General features: G+C 59.9%; 1 protein-coding gene across 4 annotated transcripts in view; it reads right to left on the reverse strand.

Annotated features, from left to right (window-relative positions):
• Positions 1-1648: 1648 nt before the first annotated feature.
• The window catches only part of TLN1 (talin 1), a 35405-nt gene continuing 19146 nt past the window's right edge, over positions 1649-17907 (reverse strand). For all 4 annotated transcript variants that reach the window (XM_074856759.1, XM_074856762.1, XM_074856763.1 and 1 more), the window contains exons 24-57: positions 17717-17851; positions 17437-17565; positions 17216-17318; positions 16932-17140; positions 16718-16837; positions 16358-16555; positions 15885-16024; positions 15692-15785; positions 15425-15514; positions 15125-15247; positions 14799-14942; positions 14317-14478; positions 14088-14228; positions 13652-13833; positions 13236-13368; positions 13012-13113; positions 12712-12882; positions 12399-12548; positions 12174-12275; positions 11930-12049; positions 11484-11630; positions 10374-10540; positions 9940-10123; positions 9578-9703; positions 9153-9269; positions 8888-9073; positions 8673-8780; positions 5618-5723; positions 5352-5476; positions 4945-5070; positions 4739-4801; positions 4318-4500; positions 3521-3646; positions 1649-2882 (exon numbers count right to left, since the gene is read on the reverse strand). In XM_074856759.1, the coding sequence (XP_074712860.1) occupies positions 2751-2882; positions 3521-3646; positions 4318-4500; positions 4739-4801; positions 4945-5070; positions 5352-5476; positions 5618-5723; positions 8673-8780; positions 8888-9073; positions 9153-9269; positions 9578-9703; positions 9940-10123; positions 10374-10540; positions 11484-11630; positions 11930-12049; positions 12174-12275; positions 12399-12548; positions 12712-12882; positions 13012-13113; positions 13236-13368; positions 13652-13833; positions 14088-14228; positions 14317-14478; positions 14799-14942; positions 15125-15247; positions 15425-15514; positions 15692-15785; positions 15885-16024; positions 16358-16555; positions 16718-16837; positions 16932-17140; positions 17216-17318; positions 17437-17565; positions 17717-17851 (4644 nt within the window). In that variant the 3' untranslated portion in view covers positions 1649-2750. The remainder of the gene's footprint in view (positions 2883-3520; positions 3647-4317; positions 4501-4738; positions 4802-4944; positions 5071-5351; positions 5477-5617; positions 5724-8672; positions 8781-8887; positions 9074-9152; positions 9270-9577; positions 9704-9939; positions 10124-10373; positions 10541-11483; positions 11631-11929; positions 12050-12173; positions 12276-12398; positions 12549-12711; positions 12883-13011; positions 13114-13235; positions 13369-13651; positions 13834-14087; positions 14229-14316; positions 14479-14798; positions 14943-15124; positions 15248-15424; positions 15515-15691; positions 15786-15884; positions 16025-16357; positions 16556-16717; positions 16838-16931; positions 17141-17215; positions 17319-17436; positions 17566-17716; positions 17852-17907) is intronic.

Raw genomic sequence — 17907 nt, forward strand, 5'->3', positions numbered from 1 at the left:
AACCCTCAGATGTCTCCTCGAGGATGCAGTTTTCCCTTGCTGCCCACTACCCTTTGCTCCAGACATCACAGCCACGTCCAACTGGCCCAGCTGGGCCCATCCTGGTGCCCAGGCCCATGAGTCTGCCCTCAAGGCTGTCCTTTGGGGTGACCTCTGGGACAAGGGCGTGCAGAGGGGTGTGGGTGTGCATCCCTCCCATTGCTGCCCCATGCCCAGCTCTGCCTTGGGCTAAGGTCTCCAAGGATCGGGATCCCCCTGCACTCCTGGGAAAGGCTTGTCCTGCCATTTAAAGGGAACTTCTCAGGTGCAACCCATGCTGCATCCTCCCATCCTGTCCCTGGGCTCCCTGAGAAGCTGGGCTGTGTCTTCCCTCTCTGCCTCCAATTTAGCTGGATTTGGGTCCCTGTGGAGGCACTGGTACCTCATGACTGTGGCATCCCACCTCCAAGTCTCCAAGTCAATGTGTGCTTGCCCAAGCCTGCCTGCCAAAATAACCCCTCACTCCGGAAGGCGAGATTTAGGGGACCGAGGTGAATCACACCCGATGTCCCTCCCCTGGCATTGATGCCACCACCTCTTATCTGTACCCAGCCGGGAGGACACAGCAGTGGGTGCACTTGCAGCCCTGTGCCGGGGGTGCTGGAGCTCCCTTGGCCCGGGGATGCCGGGATGAGGCTGGGGCCGCTGCCACACTGTGCCAGCTCACTGTCCTTGCTGGCCGCTCAGAGGGGCCCCGTGCCCAGCCGGTACCTGGGTGAGAGCCGGGTGCTGGGTCAGGCCGGCGCAGATTGTCAGGGGACAGCTGGGAGGACTAGGATGCCTGCAAGAGCCACAAATCCACCCTGGAGCCTGGCCAGGGGTGAGCGTCCCAGGGGGGACAGCCCCTCCGCACCCCCGGGGACGCGTCCGCAGGGGGACAGGGGTCACTGGCCGGGATGCTGCGGGGGGCTGCCCTCGCTGCTCGTGATGCTCGTAGCTCGCGCTACTGCAGACGTCTCCCAGAGGCAGGGGATATGTGCTGGCGGCCCTGCTCCACCCCGCAGCATCCTGCTCGCCCCGCCGCCGCTCAGGCCCCCCGAACCCCCGCTGAGTGACGGGGTGGGAACAGGTGGGGACACGCTCGGGGCAGCTGCTGCCCGCACAGGTCGGCCCTAGGGGGCTATTTTGGGGCGTGAGCTCAGCGCCGGCAGCCGGGAGGGCTCCGGCCACATTCCCGGACCCACAGCACGCCAAGGGCGGCTGCTTCCCCACCGGTGCGCCACCAGTAACCAGGGGGTCCCCCACCTGCACCCCTGTAGCACCCTACACGGGGATATTTTCTGCTGGCAGCAGGGATGGGGCCAGGGGCCCAGCTGCAACCCCAACCCTGCCCTGCAGCCCAAATCCCCCAGCAACAAAATCCCCAGGGCCCCCCCCTGAGGTGGTGGCCCCCCGGCAGCACCTGCGAGGGCCGGCACATGGCTGGCAGCGGGGGTCGGGCCTGCCCGGTGCCTGGGGCTGGACATGCCTCAAATATTTTCCGTGCTGTATAAGCACCCATGCTACACTCCCCCGCGCCTCCGCCGGGAGGGCAGGTGCCCGCCGCCTCCCTGCCCACCAGCCCTCCCATTCTCCTGGGCAGTCCTGTTGATAACCAGGTGGCAAGAAAGCAGGAAAACCAGATTTTATTTGATAAACATGTCTGTCCAAGGAGACATCGGCAACCCACACTCCATTCTGGAGCCTTAGGGGAAGCTGTTTTCCTTCAATGTTTAGTATGGGATGCTTAAAGTATCAAAATAGTGAAAGAAGCCTCAGCGAGTGCAAAGGGGGAGGGATGGGGGTCCTGGAGCCAAGGAAGTGGGACCCCGGCAAGAGCTCGTGTTAGTGGGCAAGGCACAAGCTGGGGAGGCGGGAATAAATGAACTTTGAAAGCTGCAGGCTCAATACTAGAGAAATGGAAAAGTTACAAAAATACTGCAGATCTTGGAAAACGATGCAGGCACTTGGGAAGGAGGAGGAGGGCAGAGCTGGCTGGGGCCACGGGCGGGGGGAAGCCCTGCAGAAAGGCAAAGAGCAGCTCAGGGATGAACCCACTGCATCCCCCCCATCCTGAGTGGAGGCACTGTGGCTTCCAGCCCTGCCGTTTCCCAGAGAGGGCCAGGCTGAAGAAGATGCTTGGGGAGGGGAGGCTTAGTGCCTCCCAAGGAAGCTGCGGAGAAGGAGGAAGAGGAAGAGGAGAAGAGGAAGATTCAGCCAGCAATAAGGCATTGGAGGTGAAAGGCGGCTCTGTGCAAGAGCTGAGCGAGGGACCATGCTGCTCCCTGCACCCCTCACACAGGAGAGGGCAAGCTGCCCGCCTCTCCCCATCCTGCGCGGAGGAGAGCGAAGCAAGGAGCACAAGTGGGAACAACAAAGGCACATGGAAAAATCCCCTGCATAAAAATCCCCATGGGGCTCTCCAGCCCCGCAGCCCAGGGCTGGCGGGCAAGCCCTGAGCTAGTTAGTACAGCCCCGGCTCCCACCCCAGCCGGGTCCCTCCGGGCGCTCTGGCTGTGCCGTGGGTGCGCGTGGGAAGGTGGGCTGGGCGGCGAAGCGGAGTTGCTGGTGCAGCGCCAGCTTGGAGTAGCAGCTGGGTTAGTCCCGGTGCTCTGGGTGCGGGCAGAGCTCTGGTCTAGCCCAGGCAGCCCTTCGCTTGAGGCGGGTTGTCTTAAATAGGAGCGGACGGGCGGGCAGCAGTCTGTGCGGTGAGCGGCGGGAGGGCGCGGGGCTCAGTTCTGCTCCTCGTCCCGCAGCTCCGAGGGCAGGAACTTGTACTGCTGCTGCCGAATCATGGCCAGCTTCTTCCGCGCCTCCTCCAGCTCCCGCTCCTTGCGCAGCATCTCCTCCTGGGCGGCGATGATCTGCCAGGAGAGAGCCCTGGGGTCACGGCCGCTTCCAAATGGGATGGCAGGAGCCTCTGCTGCGGCAACGCTGACCCCAGAGCTGGGCTCTCTGGCTGCTGCTTCCCCCCAATCACAGCCACAGCCTCCCTGGGCTGCTGTGGCCCCGGGCATGAGGGCTGTTGTCCCTGCGGTGGGACCACAGTCCTCTGGTGATAATGAGCAGCACAGCTCCTGGGGCTCAGCCCCACACACGTATGGAGGGTCTCAGCTGTGAGCCCGTGGCCAGGAGGCAGCGCTGGGACCTGTGGCAGCCGGTACCAGGCAGCTCTCACCCCTTACCCGATGCTCTGCCCTCCACAGGGGTCATGGACACAGGGATCGTGTGGGCACTGCACCAAGAAGCAGCCAGGGTTTTACTACACCCCTGGGAGTGTGCATCATCACCAGCTGTGCCCACTGCTACCCGTGGCAGGATGAGTGTGAAGTCAGTGTTTAACTGGGACTGGGTGGGATGGGTGCACCCACAGCATTTTCGTGAGGCTCTCTGGAGCCCCGTGCTGGTGGCGGTGGTAGGACACGCTCCTGGGATGGGCACACACAAGTTGAGGTGGCAGCCAGAGCCACCTCTGCCCCATCAGAGCAACCTCACTCCTCACCTGTGCAATTCCCCCGACCATCTTCTCCTTCACCACCACCGTTTCGTCGTGGTCCTGGAAGGCAGCTGCCTTCTGCGCTGCCTTCACCAGATTGTCCGATGCTCTCTTCACCGCGTTGCCAGCAGCCTGCAGCAGGGAAGGGAGGGGCAGCAGCGTTAAGTCACAGCCCCAGGGTAGGTCTGCTGCCCGGGGGGGTGCAAAAACCCTGCCCCAGGCCGGGCTGGCAGGCAGGAGAGGCAGCCAGGAGTGCTGGGAGCTGCAGGCAGGGATTCCTTTACATGGCTCGATGCCTTGCCACCCGCTCATGACCATTTCAGGCGCTGCTGCTCCCAGCGGGCTCTGGCTCCTGTCTGAGCCATGGGGCAGGATCACACCCCCCGCCCCTGCCCACCCCGAGGGACCAGCTCTGCGACCCCACATTAACTCCCCAACGCATGGGCATTAACCTCTTGTGTGCCATGGCCTCTGAGGATTAAGGGTGCTACAAAACATGCCCCCCAAACATTAACCTCTTGAATGCCAGTGATGCAGTGCATGCATTTCAGGCATTCCTGTCAGTTCATCCTCCCTGAATGCTGCCAGGCTCAGCAGCCCAGCATCACTCACAGGCCTGGCACGCAGCTGGTAGTGAAGTCCAAGTGACCCGGAGCCTGTGCTCCAGTGAGCCTCCTGCTGATGGCACGCAGGCAGGGAGCGTGAGCCCCGGAGAACACCCACATGCCCTCACCCTACTCCCACCCACCCCTCGAGCAGCTGGGAGGAGGCAGCTGGGGCTGGAAGGGCAGCCTAGGACTCACCTGGAGCCGCTTCATGGCCTCCGAGTCATGGTCGGCCTTCACCTTGCAGGCCACCAAGAGCTGCGCTGTGGAGGCAGCCACCTGCTTGGCGGACGAGATAAGCTTCTCCTCGCTGGCATGGCCCTGCACCGCTGCGTTGGCGGCTTCGCACAGGTTGTTGGTGGCAGCAGCCACCATGCGTGCCTGCAGCAAGAGAGGCTGTCAGAGGGGGTTTGGGAGCCACCCCCGGGGAAGGTACGCCCTGACAGGCCCCAAGGAGGTTGTGGTGCATGGGATGGCGACAACCAGCTTCCATGCCGTGTCTCAGCCGGTGGGAGAGGGAGCAAGAAGCATGAGTGCTTCCTCCACTGAGGAGAATCTTTGCAGCAGGAGCCAGAAGGAGGGTCCCCCCACCTCCCCTGAGCATGACCTTAATACTCACGGCTGAAATGAGTCCCTGGGACCACTGTCCATCGTCCACGGCGTTGGCGGGGATGGCGCCCACCTGTGAGAAGGGAGAGGAGGAGTGAGGCTTACCGCCCCATGCACCCCTTGCCACAGGGCACGAGGGCTACAAGCAGCTCTGGGAGAAGGGAGAACTCACCACAGCCCTACATTTTCTTATTTCTTTTCCTCTACCAGCCTTACCTTTCCTTGGGCCACTAATTCTCGCTGGGCTGCTGAAGCTGCCTTCACCAGGGCGCTCGTGGCTGCAGCAATAGATTTGGCAGCTTCCAGGATTTGCTCCTCAAAGTTCAGGCTCTCATCTGCTTGCTGTGGGCAAAAGCAGGGTGTAAGTCCCAGTCAAGGGTGCTGAGACAGACAAAACAGAGCAGGATGATGGCTGGAGGGGGCTGAGGGGCACATATAAAGTTGGATTAAGAGCTGTGAGGTGCAGGAGGACATGGGCTGCCTCAGGAAGGTCCAGCTGAGGATGGAGGCATTGGGACTGCAGAAAGAGGGACCAGCTGTTGGATGGGGCTTTACACATGGCAGGAGGGCCCCAGCCCACCCCAAGCTGAGCACAGGGGTCAGCCAAGGCTCAGCACCACTACCTTGGGCTTGGCTCTTGGTTTCAGCTGCTCCAGCTTCTTGGCTGCAGCCTCAATGGCAGCTGCTGCCCCTAGCAGCTCGTTCTCAGCGATGACAGTGGGGTCTTCTGGGTCAACCCACTCTGTGCCTAGAAAAAACAGGAAGCAAGGCAGGTTAAACCTGCATGGGGCCTCATTTCTGACTCGCCCTACTTCCTCCATCAGCTGCTGAGCCCTCCACCCTAATCCCAGCCCTCGATGCTGCCCCTCTGAGCAGGACCTTTCCTTACCTTTCATAGCCTCAGCCGCCTGGATGAGCTCAGTGACAGAGCTGGCCACGCGCTTGGAGTAGCCTGCCAGCTGCTGCTTCAGCTCATGAGTCGGCTTCTGCAGGATCTGTGGGGAAGGAGCAGATGTAAGCACCTGGAGAAGGGGGTCCTCATAGGTCTGTTTGGAGTGCGCTCCCCAGGGAAAGAGGGTGGGATCCCCCAGCTCCCCCACACATGTGTACACATCAGACGTTGTCTGTGATGCTTTCTCGAGTGACCCTGGCTAGTCTCCTCCTGCCCAAGGATGGGATGAGCTTCCCCTTAGCCCTTCTGCATCCACAGCTTCTGGGGCATCTGGGAGACACAAGACCCTCAGTGCAAGCCTTCCTGCACTCAGCAGCTACCACTCCAGGATTTCTTCCTCACCCCCAAGCATTTCAAGCTCCAGTAGCATTTCCCACTCGCTGTCTCCATTTTGGAGATTTGTCTGCAAACACAAGCTGGACATAGGGGGGGACCCTGGAGCCACGTTCCAGCCCAGGAGGGCTGACCCCGCTGGGACAAGGTGGCAGGCAGAGCCATGAGGGTCCCTTCGCCAGGGCTGGGGGGGACACATGCACACACCACAGCACACATGTGTGTACACACGCAGGGTCCATACGCACAAGCAGAGCTCACCGCTGGCCCGACTCGCACCGCACAGGCAGCAGCTGCCCATCAGCTAGAGCGGGTGTGAGTACACACGCACACACACGGACCCTGGGGTCCCTGCGGACACACGCAAGTGCCACCCCAGCACTGGGCTGGGCACGCAGACACACCGTGAGCAAGGCTCATGCTGAGGTTAGACACCAGCAGGCACCCCAATGTCGCCTTACTCACCGGCTGACAGGGAGGGAGGGAGAAGAAAGAGAAGAAAGCAGTGAACGCCCTGGCTGGGACACGCAGGTGCTGGGGATGGGGGGCATGGGGAGGGCAGGGGAAGGTGGGTGCTCTCCGGTGAGGGGTGAAGGGCAGCCAAGAGGAGAGGTGGGAATGAAGGATCAGAGGTCCTGGGTGGGGAGCTGTGCTGCCATCATTAGCTCACACTCCAGCCTCGCAGGGCTGGGGAGCTGGGACACTGGATGTGGGATGAGGCTCCCACAGCTGGAGAAGCCACCTATACCCAGAGCAGCCATCGAGCCGCTCTCTTGCTCGTACCCCTTTACACCTTATTCCTCCCACAATGAATTGCTTCACTGCAGTTTTCAGTCATGGGATCTCTCTGCTTTTGGAGGGAGAGACCTATCGTTACCACACACCAAGTCCCCATGGAGGTTCAAGTTCCTTCCCCTCCCCAGTGAAATATGCAGACTTTCCCACTCCTCTGCTGCGAGCTACGTTTTCCATCCTGAGTCAAACAACTCTCTTTCTTGAACCCTAGCCATGCTTGCACACGCTCCGTGCAAGGCACTGCTTCCCATGGGGACCCAGTGTACAGCAATGGACTTGCTGCTGCTGGGGAGCAAGGCAGCATCGCATCCACCATCTCCCCTCCCATTCCCCTACATCCTTCCTGCTTGCGGCTTTGCAGGAACCTGCTGCCCTCTGATAAATGGGACCCATGAGCTTCGTTCCTGTCTTCACAGACCAGAGTGCTGTGGTGGCTGGGCGGGGGTGGGGGGTGTGTGTGTGTCATGGCTTTACCCAGGAGTTGCGTGGGACCATCCCAGTGAAGTCACTGATGCTGCATGTGGTTCGGAGTCCCTGAGCTGGTGGCACGCAGCGATGGCTGGTTTACCCTCATAAGCGCATCCAGACCAAATGCCACGTAAGTCCACTCTCTGCTCTTGAAAACGTGTTTAAAACTGCTAAATGGTGTTTGTCTGGAGCTGAAGGCACCCAGGCAGCTATGATGCACCTCCAGTAAACATTTCATGGGATGTACCAATGTTATATTCAAGAGACATCACACTGCATCTGGATGGTTACACCCAAAACACAGCAGAATAGCATGTTCCTGCAAGTGGGCTGACCTCGGGCACTGCTACACTAAGTCATCAGCCCGATTACCTGTTAACAACAGGTCAGCCAGAGAATTTCTCCTCAGCACTCCAGCCTTCACTGCCCTGACTTTACCTGTGGCTAAAGCATCTTTCAGACATTTGATCTAGATGCAGAGGATGGAAAACTCACTGCTTTCCTTGGAACTGCACCCCGGTGGTTACCTCCTTTGGATAAAAACACCCTTTGACATTCTCTCTGCCCAGCTTCAATTTCTAGCCACTGTGCTGCCAGTGCTGGTTACCCTCTGCCTTAAAGGGGCTTTCCCTGCAGGAAACCACAGCCTGAGCTCAACCGCCTTGTACCTGGTGAACTTGAATGGCAGACTCTCACCAAGCCCTTCTAACCACTTTAGTGAAACCTTGCCACAGAGCTGACTCACCCTCGATCTTTGTCCTGACCCCAGCTCGAGGGCTCTCGCAGCTCTGCAGGCTGGGTCTGCGCATCTCTCCAGCACCCCTGACTACCTCTGTGAGCTTGCCAAGAATGCAAACCACTGGAAGGACCTCACTGGATCCTTTCTACCACTCTATGGTCTTATTATGCTTCTTGTAAACTACACTCATCTTGTAGGACAGCTAATCAAAGCAGCCAGCTGAAGTCCTGGGAAGGACTCAGGAATCACCAGATCAAAAGGGTGCAGCTGGTGCTTGTGGTCATCACCTCTGCTATCGCGGGTGCTGTCTGTCTCCCACACTCTGGTGAGCTTAACAAGCTCTGGGGTTACAGTGCCTGAAGTTTCTCACTCCCACCACTTCTACTGGAAACTGCTTCAGGATTTTGCTCTCATGTTGTTGAATTTCCAGCCTTCATCTGTTTATGGTCAGATCTCCATCTGTTGTTAGCCAAATACCTTTCTTCAGAGCCTGTTCATCTCTCTAAAATCTGCTTCCGTGGTCAGGGCTCAGCCATGTGCTGTGCGGGCACGGGCAGCGAAGGGGACCGTGCAAAGACCTCAGTGGGAGGAGGTGCAGAGCCCAGAGGACCTTGGGGATTTGGGGAGCACCCTGGGAACCAGGGTAGGGACACTCACCACCAGCACGTGCTCCAGCAGCTCCAGGTAGCCATCGGCACACTCCTTGCCGAAGCGCAGCGCACGCTGCCGCACGTCCCCACTCACCTCCGGGTGGTAGGCGGCTTCCTGAAACCCGGAGACAGGGAAGCCCCGATTCATATCCAGCACCATCCCTGCCAGCACCCCAGCCACCCACAAACCCGTGCAAGACCCATGTCCCCCGCCCGCCCCACCTTGCAGGCGCGCAGCATATCCGCGATGGCGCGGCGGCTCAGGTTGGCTGTGGCAATGACATCCTCCTGCCGACAGGAGTTGCCAGCAGCCACCGCTTTGGCTGTGGCCATTGTGATGCCTTTTGTCATACGGATGAAGTCCTCTGGGGTAGAGACCTTGGCGGGAGGCACAGGGGAGGAGAAGACCTGCAAGGCGAGAGGCAGTGGTGAGGTGTGGGGCAGTCGGCAGGAGGGACAGCAGCCAGGGCACCGTGGCTGTACTCACTGCCAGCTCCTGGCGTATGTGCTCTATTGTGGCCTCCAGTGCCCGCGTCCCCTTCGTGGCCTCGTCCTCAACAGCCTTCACTGTCTTCAGCAAGGAAGTGACGTTCGTCACCATCACCTGTGGAAGGGAGAAGAGCCAAGTGAAGACCCATGCAAGGTTTGGGGCTACTGCTGGCACCTGTTCCTCCCTCATGGTTTGGTCCAAAATGGCCCTGTCCCCATACTACACTCACACCACCTCATCTTGGCCTCCCAACAATGCCTCCTCTGCATGTTGTGCCTCATCCCTTGTGCCCTTTCCTCCCCCGCCTTTCTCTGACTGCCCCCCAGTTGTCCTCCTGCCCTCAGACAGGGAGAGAAGCCCCACTGCTCTTCCTCCAGCCCCTCCTGCCCCATCCCCTCCTTCCCATCACGCCCAGCTCAGACCTTGGCAGAGTTCTTCAGCTGGTAGACAGCTGGGTCATCTCCAGCTTTGCCAGCAGCTGCTTTGGTGGCACCGATCAGGTCTCCAAGTGCCTTGGCCACATCCTTCACAGCATTGATCAGGACTACCTGGGGAGAGCAAGACAAGGACAACTGCTTGGCTACCGTCACACTCAAGAGATCTGGGCACTCCAGGACACACAGTATATACGTACACAATATACAGCACATGCAGCACAAGCCAAAGCCCAGCCAGCCCTCTCCCTGACACGCAGAATCCAGCCCAGAGCATCATACAACACCTTCAACCCCCAGCCCCTTCAAGCAAGCTATGAGCTTGCTTCACCCCACACCTCCCGACCCACCTGAGTCTCCGGGTCTTCAGATCCCAGGCTGGCGGCACCCAGTTTCACCACCTCCGCCAGGCGGGTGATGGTGGACACAGAGGACTGGGCAGCCTGGGCTAGCTTCTCCTGGCTGGCCGTGGCATTCTGCACCAGCACCTTGGTGTCCTCCACCAGTGCCTTGGCTGTCTTCAAGATGCCCTCCCTGGGGAGAAGAAGGGAGTCAGAGAGGACACAGCCCTCTACACGCACACATGATCCTTGCGGGTGTAGAGAGACTGTGGACCCTGCCTTCTGTATGTACAAGCTGGTGGGGAAACAGAGCCAGCGTGACCTGAACTTGCAGCTCTCATTGGAGCTGGTCCACAGCTCAGAAAGATGGGAGACCACAGGACATGGCCTGACCCCTGCCCCCATCTCTGGCTGAGCAGAGGCCAGATGAGGTGCCCGGGTACCTGTGGTCAGCAAAGGTCTCTGAGTTCTCCCGGTTGAGGGTTCCTGCTGTGGCAAACATGATGGTGGTGTCGAGGTCAGCAATGATGCCAGAGACAGCGCTGGCGGCTGTGATGCAGGCCTGCGTCCCACGGTTCCCAGCCTGCAGGGCTGCCAGCACGTGAGAAACCTGCAGGGTGCAAGTAGGGTGACTGGGGAGCAGAGCAGGTTCAGGCAATCCCCCACCACACACATCCTCCGACACCTCCCGGGATGGAGCCACTTCACACCAAGGAGGTGAATTGGGAATCATGTGGTCTGGACACCCCTTCTTAGCTTCTATTTTTTTAATTTTCACCCTGTACCTGTTGTGTTTGGGGGTCCAGGAGATACGGGACTCTGCTAGTTTCCAAATGAATAAGGTTTGTATGATGGGCATCAGAATATCACAGCTCATTCCTTTAGCTGCTAAACTCAATTTCTGCATATGGGCAAGCACTCATAGAAGAACACGTTTCCTGATGAAAAGCAATCTTGAAAAGGAAGGACCTGAAGAAGGTCCCGAGCGTGCAAGCACATGCCAGGCACTCTGAACAAATGTTTTGCTTTTGTACTCTTGCTTACAAGCCTTGCCGCTCTATTGCTGCTTTATCAACTAGAGTTTTTTAGCCATGTTTTCACGTGTTATTCAGAATTATGTTTTTTAGATTGACTGGTGGACAGGATGCTTTCCACCACACCAGCAAAAGATGAAGGGGAGATCAATCACTCAGCACGAGCTACAGGCTTGGCCGGAGACACAGCAAATGCTACCGGCCACCACTGCAAGAGCCAGTTTGGAGAGCCCTGGGCTGCCACCAGTGTGTAACTCAGTCTCCCCTGGCAGGCCATCATCACACATCAACAGGCAGCACCTGAACATTACACCCATCACAGCACCAGCTGCTGTTATGGTGCCTGGAGAGGGGGATCCATCCTCCACCTCACCAGCTGCGCAGGGCGAGCATGGCTGAGTGAGCCAACAGAGCCAACAGGACCAGGGGAGAACCAAGAGTGGCAGCTCCAAGGGCACATGGCTCAGTCCAGCACCCCTCCCACCTGGCCACGCCATTGCCCCTCTCTGGGCTGCTCACCTTCTCGGAAACTTTGCGCGCACTCTCTATCAGCTCCTTCTTGGTGTAGGCATCACTGGGGCTGCACTGCAGGGCTCCAGCCTTGGTGACGAGAGCAGCGCAGCCATGACCCAGCTCCTGCACCCGGCGCTTGATGTGGGACCCGATCTGGAGGGGAACACATGCGTGAGAGATCCAGCAGGGAACTAAGCCCTGCATCCATGATACCCACCAGGAAACACCAGCCACCCCCACCCAGCTCTTCTCTCCCAATCCTCCCACTCAGGAGGTGGAAAAAGGAAACACAGATTTACTCCATGTTTCCACACCATATTGCAGGCGAGGTGTGAATGCTGCCTGCCCGCAGCTCCAACAGGAGGTTTGAGTGCCCCCGTCCTCTGCTCTCACACTCAGCAGACCCTGTGCTGCCCTGCAGCACACTCCAGCACTCTCCCCTATGCTCGCACCTCCTCGTTCTCAGCGGTGAGGGCAGCCGGCTTGGCCTCTTGTGCCAGCTGCCCGTAGTCGTTGGTGAGCTGGTTGGCCAGAGTGCCCAGCTCGTCCGGGTTGGTGGTGGATTTGGTGACCTGCCGATGGAAGAAGAGCAAGAGTTAGAGGGGCCCTGCACTGGGATGGGCAGGCAAGGAGAGCATTCACCCTGCCTGGGTGGCAGGCAGTGCTTTCTGCAGTGACAGGCTTGCTTGCACCCACCATCTCCTGCACAGTCACTGCGATGGCCTTGGCTGTCTTCACCATCGTGGTCTGGTAGTCCACAAAGGTCCCCTCTGGCTCACCCATTGGCCCCTCGTCCAGCTGCAAGAGACCATCAGGAGACCCTGGCTCCAGCTGCAGTCCAAAGACCTTGTAGGGCCTGACCCTGGCTCTTCCTCTCTCTCACCCCCAGCCCTGGCCAGGTCCTCTCCATGCTCCCCTCACCTGGTTGATGGCCTGGGTGATGGAGTCCACCATACCCCCCACAACACCTGCAGCACTGGCTGCCTCATTCAGGGTGGTGGTCAGGTCCTCCACTGCTTCCTTCATCATCTGCACGGCCTCCTCCAGAGCCTCCTGGGTGTGTGCAGCTTGCTGCAAAGACAAGGCAGAGTGAGGGAAGGCGGGCAGCAGCTCCCCTCCCGACAGGAATGCTGCACACCTGACCTGGGTTTCCGTGTCTGGCACACCCGTGTGCACCACGCAGCACCCACACATGAAGGGGAGCACGCTCCTGACATGTGCCCCTCCCGCTCACCTTGGGGTTCCCACCAGCCTCCTTGGCTGTGTACAGCATCTGCAAGGCAGACTCAGCCAGCGTTTTGGTCTGGTCCAGGAGGTTCATCTGCTGCTGGTGGTTGGGCGTTTTGGAGGCAGCGCCGATAGCCGCCATAATGAGCGGCTCAAAGTACTGAGCCATCTGGGACACCTAGGGAAGAGCACCATCAGCACCAGCAGCTTCCAGCCCCAGCTACCTTGTGCCTCTCCTCCTGCCATGAGCTCCTCCACACACACTGACTGCCTCAGCAGCAGCTCCCTGTCCCCATTTCTGTGTTACCTTGTGCCCCAGCTGTGAGGCCTCGGCCCGTGCCGCGCTGGCCACGGGCTCAATCAGGTTGCTGATCTCCTGAACAGCCGTGATCATCTGGTTGTGCAAAGCCTGTTGCAAAGAGAGGGTGTTGCATGAGGCTGCAGCAGGGCTGGAGTCACCCCATGCTGCTGGGAGCTGGGGGGAAGGACACTCGCCCCCATTAAGCTTGCAGCAGCGCGCCCCTGACCCACCTCCTGGGAGATGTCTTCTCGAGGAGCCAGCTGCTGGCTGATGGCAGCGAGAGAAGCCTGGTCCACCTCCCGCATGCATCTGTTCAGGACCTCGATGGCCTCATCACACTCCCGCTGTCCTGGAGCTTTGTCCCTGCATGACATGATGGATCAGACCAGTGTTGGCAGGTGTCTTTGTCCCCAGCCTCGGCTGGTGCCGGTGAGGGGCAGGACCCCTCTCCTGGGGTTTGGGGCAACCCAGCGTCATAGGGCCCAGGCACACCAGCACATGTTCCCATCAACCCACGGCAGGGCTGGAGCAGCTCACGTGCAGGACAGGAGGGACAGCATCTTCCGTCCCCAGTGATGGTCACTCAGAGAAGGGGTACCTGCCAGCAGGGAGAGGGCCACAGCCAAGTGGGCAGGACTCTGCTCACCTCATGTTGGTGATCAGCTTCTTGATGGAATCTGAGACAGTGCGAGAGTGGCCAGCCAGCACTGACCACTGTGGCGGGTCCTTGGGGTTGACAGCCAGAGAGCGGGCGGTCTGGATGAGGCCAGCAGAGCTCTCCAGCATGGTCTTGGCTGAAGAGACGATGGGCTCCATGGCTCTGCGCCCCTGCAGAGGGAGACAACAGGCTGGTGAGGCAAGGCACTGTGCATGGGAATTCACTCCCTCTCCCAGGATCCTCCCTGCCGGCACATCCCCTCGAAGCCCCAGGGCTTGCTGCCATCTCCCCATCACACCCCCACAAGGCACCAGCCCCACACTGGGACTCCATCCCAAGCTCAGGGGAGGCACAGCTCCTCCCCACCCTACAGCAGCCCCCGTCAGAGCCAGGCCACATGCTCCCTGCCCCTGCAGCATCCCACCTCTGGGCTGATCTGGGCAGGAACGGTGGCAAACTCCGGGTTGGAGGCAAAGGCCGTCAGGTTATCCACAGCCTCTATGAGAGGGGCGGTGGCAGCACGGCACCGCTCCCGGTTCTCCTCATTGAACTCGCCATCCAGGGCCTGGTGCAGAGAGACCAGAGCAGTTATCCAACTCCCACCGTGTCCTAAATCCCATCCCCACCACAGTACCCCAGCAGGGAGACCTCACCTTGATGGTCTTCACCAGGTTGGCTGTGCTGTTGGCCACCTCCTTGGCTGACTGGACAAACTGGCGCTTGGCCACAGGGTTGGCGGTGCGGGAGGAGGCCAGGCGGCACGTGTTGCACAGGGCCGAGGTGTGCTTCGCTACGATAGTGGCTGCTGACAGCACCTGCAGGGAAGAGCAAGGTGAGGCAGGATCCACCATGACTCCCCATCTCCGCAGCTCCACGTGGGCCACCAGTGAGCACAGAGGTCCCTCTTGGGACCCAAGAAAGATCACCAAGGTCCTGCACAACCATACAGCCCCCCATCTGGACTGCCACCATAGCACCAAAGCTGCCAGCTGGTTCCCAGTACAGCTGATGGGGTCTGATGAGACACAAGCCATAATCTTGGCCAACTTCTGGGTTGCAGCTCTTCCAACTAGCTTCACGCTCTCTCCCCTTCGTGCAGGAAAATGCCCATAGTGATGCTCCAGCTCATACTCACCTGGGACTGGGTGCAGGCAGGGTCCACGAGGTTCTGGCAGGCCATCTGGATGGCTTGGTTAGCTCTGGCGAACTGAGTGGGGTCTACCAAGCCTTGCTGTCCAGCCTGGCTGTTGGGGTCCGAGACCCCCACGAGGTAGGCAGCCTAGGAGCACGAGAGAGGTAGTGAGAGCTCATGCACAGGGGAGAGGCTCAGAGCAGGCATGGGCTGCAGAGTAGGCTGGCAACTCCACACCACAGGGCCAGGCTTTGAGGGGCAGGGGAGAGGCACATACAGCAACTATGCACCAGGGGTAATGCTCAGGGCTGGGACCAAGCATGTCTCACCTGGGCGGCTGCCTCCGTGAGGCCGCAGAGAGCTTTGGAGGCGGCACTGATGGAGTCGCCGAACTCGGGCAGTTTGCTGTTCTTGGCGTTCTGGGAGATGCCAGCCATGGACTCGCCTAGCACCTACATGACACACCGGGTATCGGTTAGAGACCACCTCCTGCTCCCTCACTGTGCTCCCAGGCTCAGAGCAAACTGTGCTTCATCAACACGGGAGGAACCACCTTTCTCTTTGTCCCGACATCCTTCCCAAACCTCCCCAATCCTTCCCCAGACCTCCACCTCCAGCTCAGGACTCACCTTGGAATTCTCCATAACGCTGTCAAGGCAGTTGAAGTAGGACATATCGTTGACAGTCTGGGTGGGGTTCTCCAACAGCTCCTTCACTGTCTGTAGGGACACAGGTGTCACATCCAAGGGAAGGGTCCGCGCCCTCCACTTGCACCTCCTCTTTGCTCCCTCCTTCCCTCCTGCCCCTCACGGCGGGGTACAGCTCCCTACTCCCCACCATCTCAGCACACAGCCACCTCAGCCCCTCCACTGCCTCGTCACTATGTGGCTTCTCACCTCCAGCTCCCGCAGGGCGTTATCGCACTCCTTCTGGCCCGGCGCCTGCTGGGTGCACATGGTGATCAGCTGGTTAATGCTGTCGGTCACAGCCCTGCCGGGAACAGGGGAGAAAGACCCCAGCGATCAACGCCAGCTCCGCCACCTGGACTCACGCTACAGCAAACAGCTCACAGGGAGCGGTTCCCCCTACCGTGCTGCTGCTGCCAGCTGATTCTTGAGGTTGGGGGCCGCGGGGTCGGCAGAGAGAGCCTTTGCAGCCAGCAGGAGCTTGCTGGAGGACATGGAGATGCTCTTCAAGTTCGACACCACCTGTGCCTGGTCTTCCTTATTCTGAAAGAAGCCAAGAAGAGTTACATGCAGCAGTTTCCAAACTCCACGCCCACCCTGGGTCTTCTCCAGTGGTTTTCAAGCTGAGCCAGTTTCCTTCATCTAACTCATCTGCCAACAGCAAGGATACAGCAGCAACACTTGCTGGACAAACCCAAGCCACTCTCTCCCTGCTGCTGCAGTTTTGCACAGCTCCAGATCCCATCTCACCAGCTGTGTTGGCCACAACCACCCTAACCACTGGTGTCTGGCCACCATGCCCGCGGTCAGTCGCCCTCCCAGGCACCCCAAACCTCTCACTCTACCAAGGATCCCCCAACAGGTGTTTGCTCTCACCGGAGACTGGCTGGCCATCTCCACTCCTGCCTGCAGGAACTCATTGAAGTCCTGCCCAAATTTGCCAGAGGACTTGGCCAGGTCTTGAGGGGTGCCACGTGACGCCTGCACCAGCTCGTTGGCAGACTGGTTGAGCCCTGCGGCTGCCTGGTTCAGCTGGCTCTGCGCCTCCTGGAAGCTCTTGGTGCTGGGAGGGAACTGGAAGCAGGAAAAGGGGTTAGGAGAGGCAGTGAGGATAAAGACGGAGGATGAAAGCCTGGCACATACTTGGGGATATGCTACAGAGGAACCCGGTGTAGATGGACCGGCTTGCATCCCTACAAGGTTTCCCCCTTCCCCTCCCACCCCGGCTCAGCTCACCGAATCCGCCAGCAGCTTCTTGCTGGCCTCTCCCACCATGCGGATGGCAGCGTCCACGTCTCGCTGCCCCGGCAGGCAGTTAACGCAGCGGCTCAGGGCCTGCGACACTGCCTTGGCCACCTGCAGAGAAGCAAAGAGCGGTCACCGTCCACCAACCAGCTTCATGCCCTTCCCACGGGCTGACGGGCAACACCAGGGTACCCATTCTCCCCACCTGGGCCAGGCGCTGCTGGCTCTCTGGATCACCAGGCTTGGCCACCGCTTTCCGCGCCTCCTCGATGAGGTTGTTGGCTTTATCCATGACGTCGCTGGCGCACTCCAGCATGGCGCTCTGTGCCTGTGGGTCAGGGGTGCTGGCTGCCACGCCACGGGCGGCCTGGCTGAGCGAGCGCAGGGCCTGGGCCACCTCTCGGGCAGCGATCCCTGGGGGGATGGAGAGGTCAGTGGCTGCTGGCACGGCCCCGTCCCCCCTCCCAGCCCTGCTGCGGAGGCTGGTACCTGTGTAGTTCTCATTGCCCTGGGCCACCTCTCCCAGGAGGTGAGCAATGGCGGAGCTGACAGCTTTCGTGCTGTTCCCCAGGTCCTGGGCACACTTCTCCATCTGCGGAGAGATAAGCAGGGATATGCTGGTGGGTTGTACCTCCAGCCTCCATCCCATGGCTCCTCCACCCCAGTGCCCACCCCACACAACCCTGCACTGCCCTTTCCTGCGTCCTCACCGTCTCTCCCGGCAGAGGCTTGAGCTTGCCATCGCGGGCAGCTGCCTTGGCTTCCTGCAAGTCCCTCTCCAGGCTCTGCACCAGACCCAGTGCAGAGTCTATCTCCAGGGGTCCACACGCCTCCTGAGCCTGCGATGGGACAGAAGGGAAGGTGAGTGAGGCGACCGCTGAGCTCACCCTGCCATGGCAGAGATCATGACCTGGCACCGGGCCGTCCCCACTGTTTCCCCGTGCTCTGCACAGCCAGGGTCCCACCGCAGGACGGGACCCAGCCTCTCACCTTCTGGGCAGCAGTGCGGAGCTCAGCCAGAGCTGCGGCCAAGTTCTTGGCACACTGGCTGAGCTGCATCGCAGAGGCTTGGTCTGTGATGGTGGGGACAGTGGCCTTGGCTGCAGCTACCATCTTCCCACCAGGCTGACGGGCCAAAAGAAAAAGCAATGAGAAGGGGATGAACATGCAGTATCTCTCTG

The sequence above is a fragment of the Strix uralensis genome, chromosome Z, assembly GCF_047716275.1.
Source record: "Strix uralensis isolate ZFMK-TIS-50842 chromosome Z, bStrUra1, whole genome shotgun sequence".
NCBI classification, from domain to species: Eukaryota; Metazoa; Chordata; class Aves; order Strigiformes; family Strigidae; genus Strix; species Strix uralensis.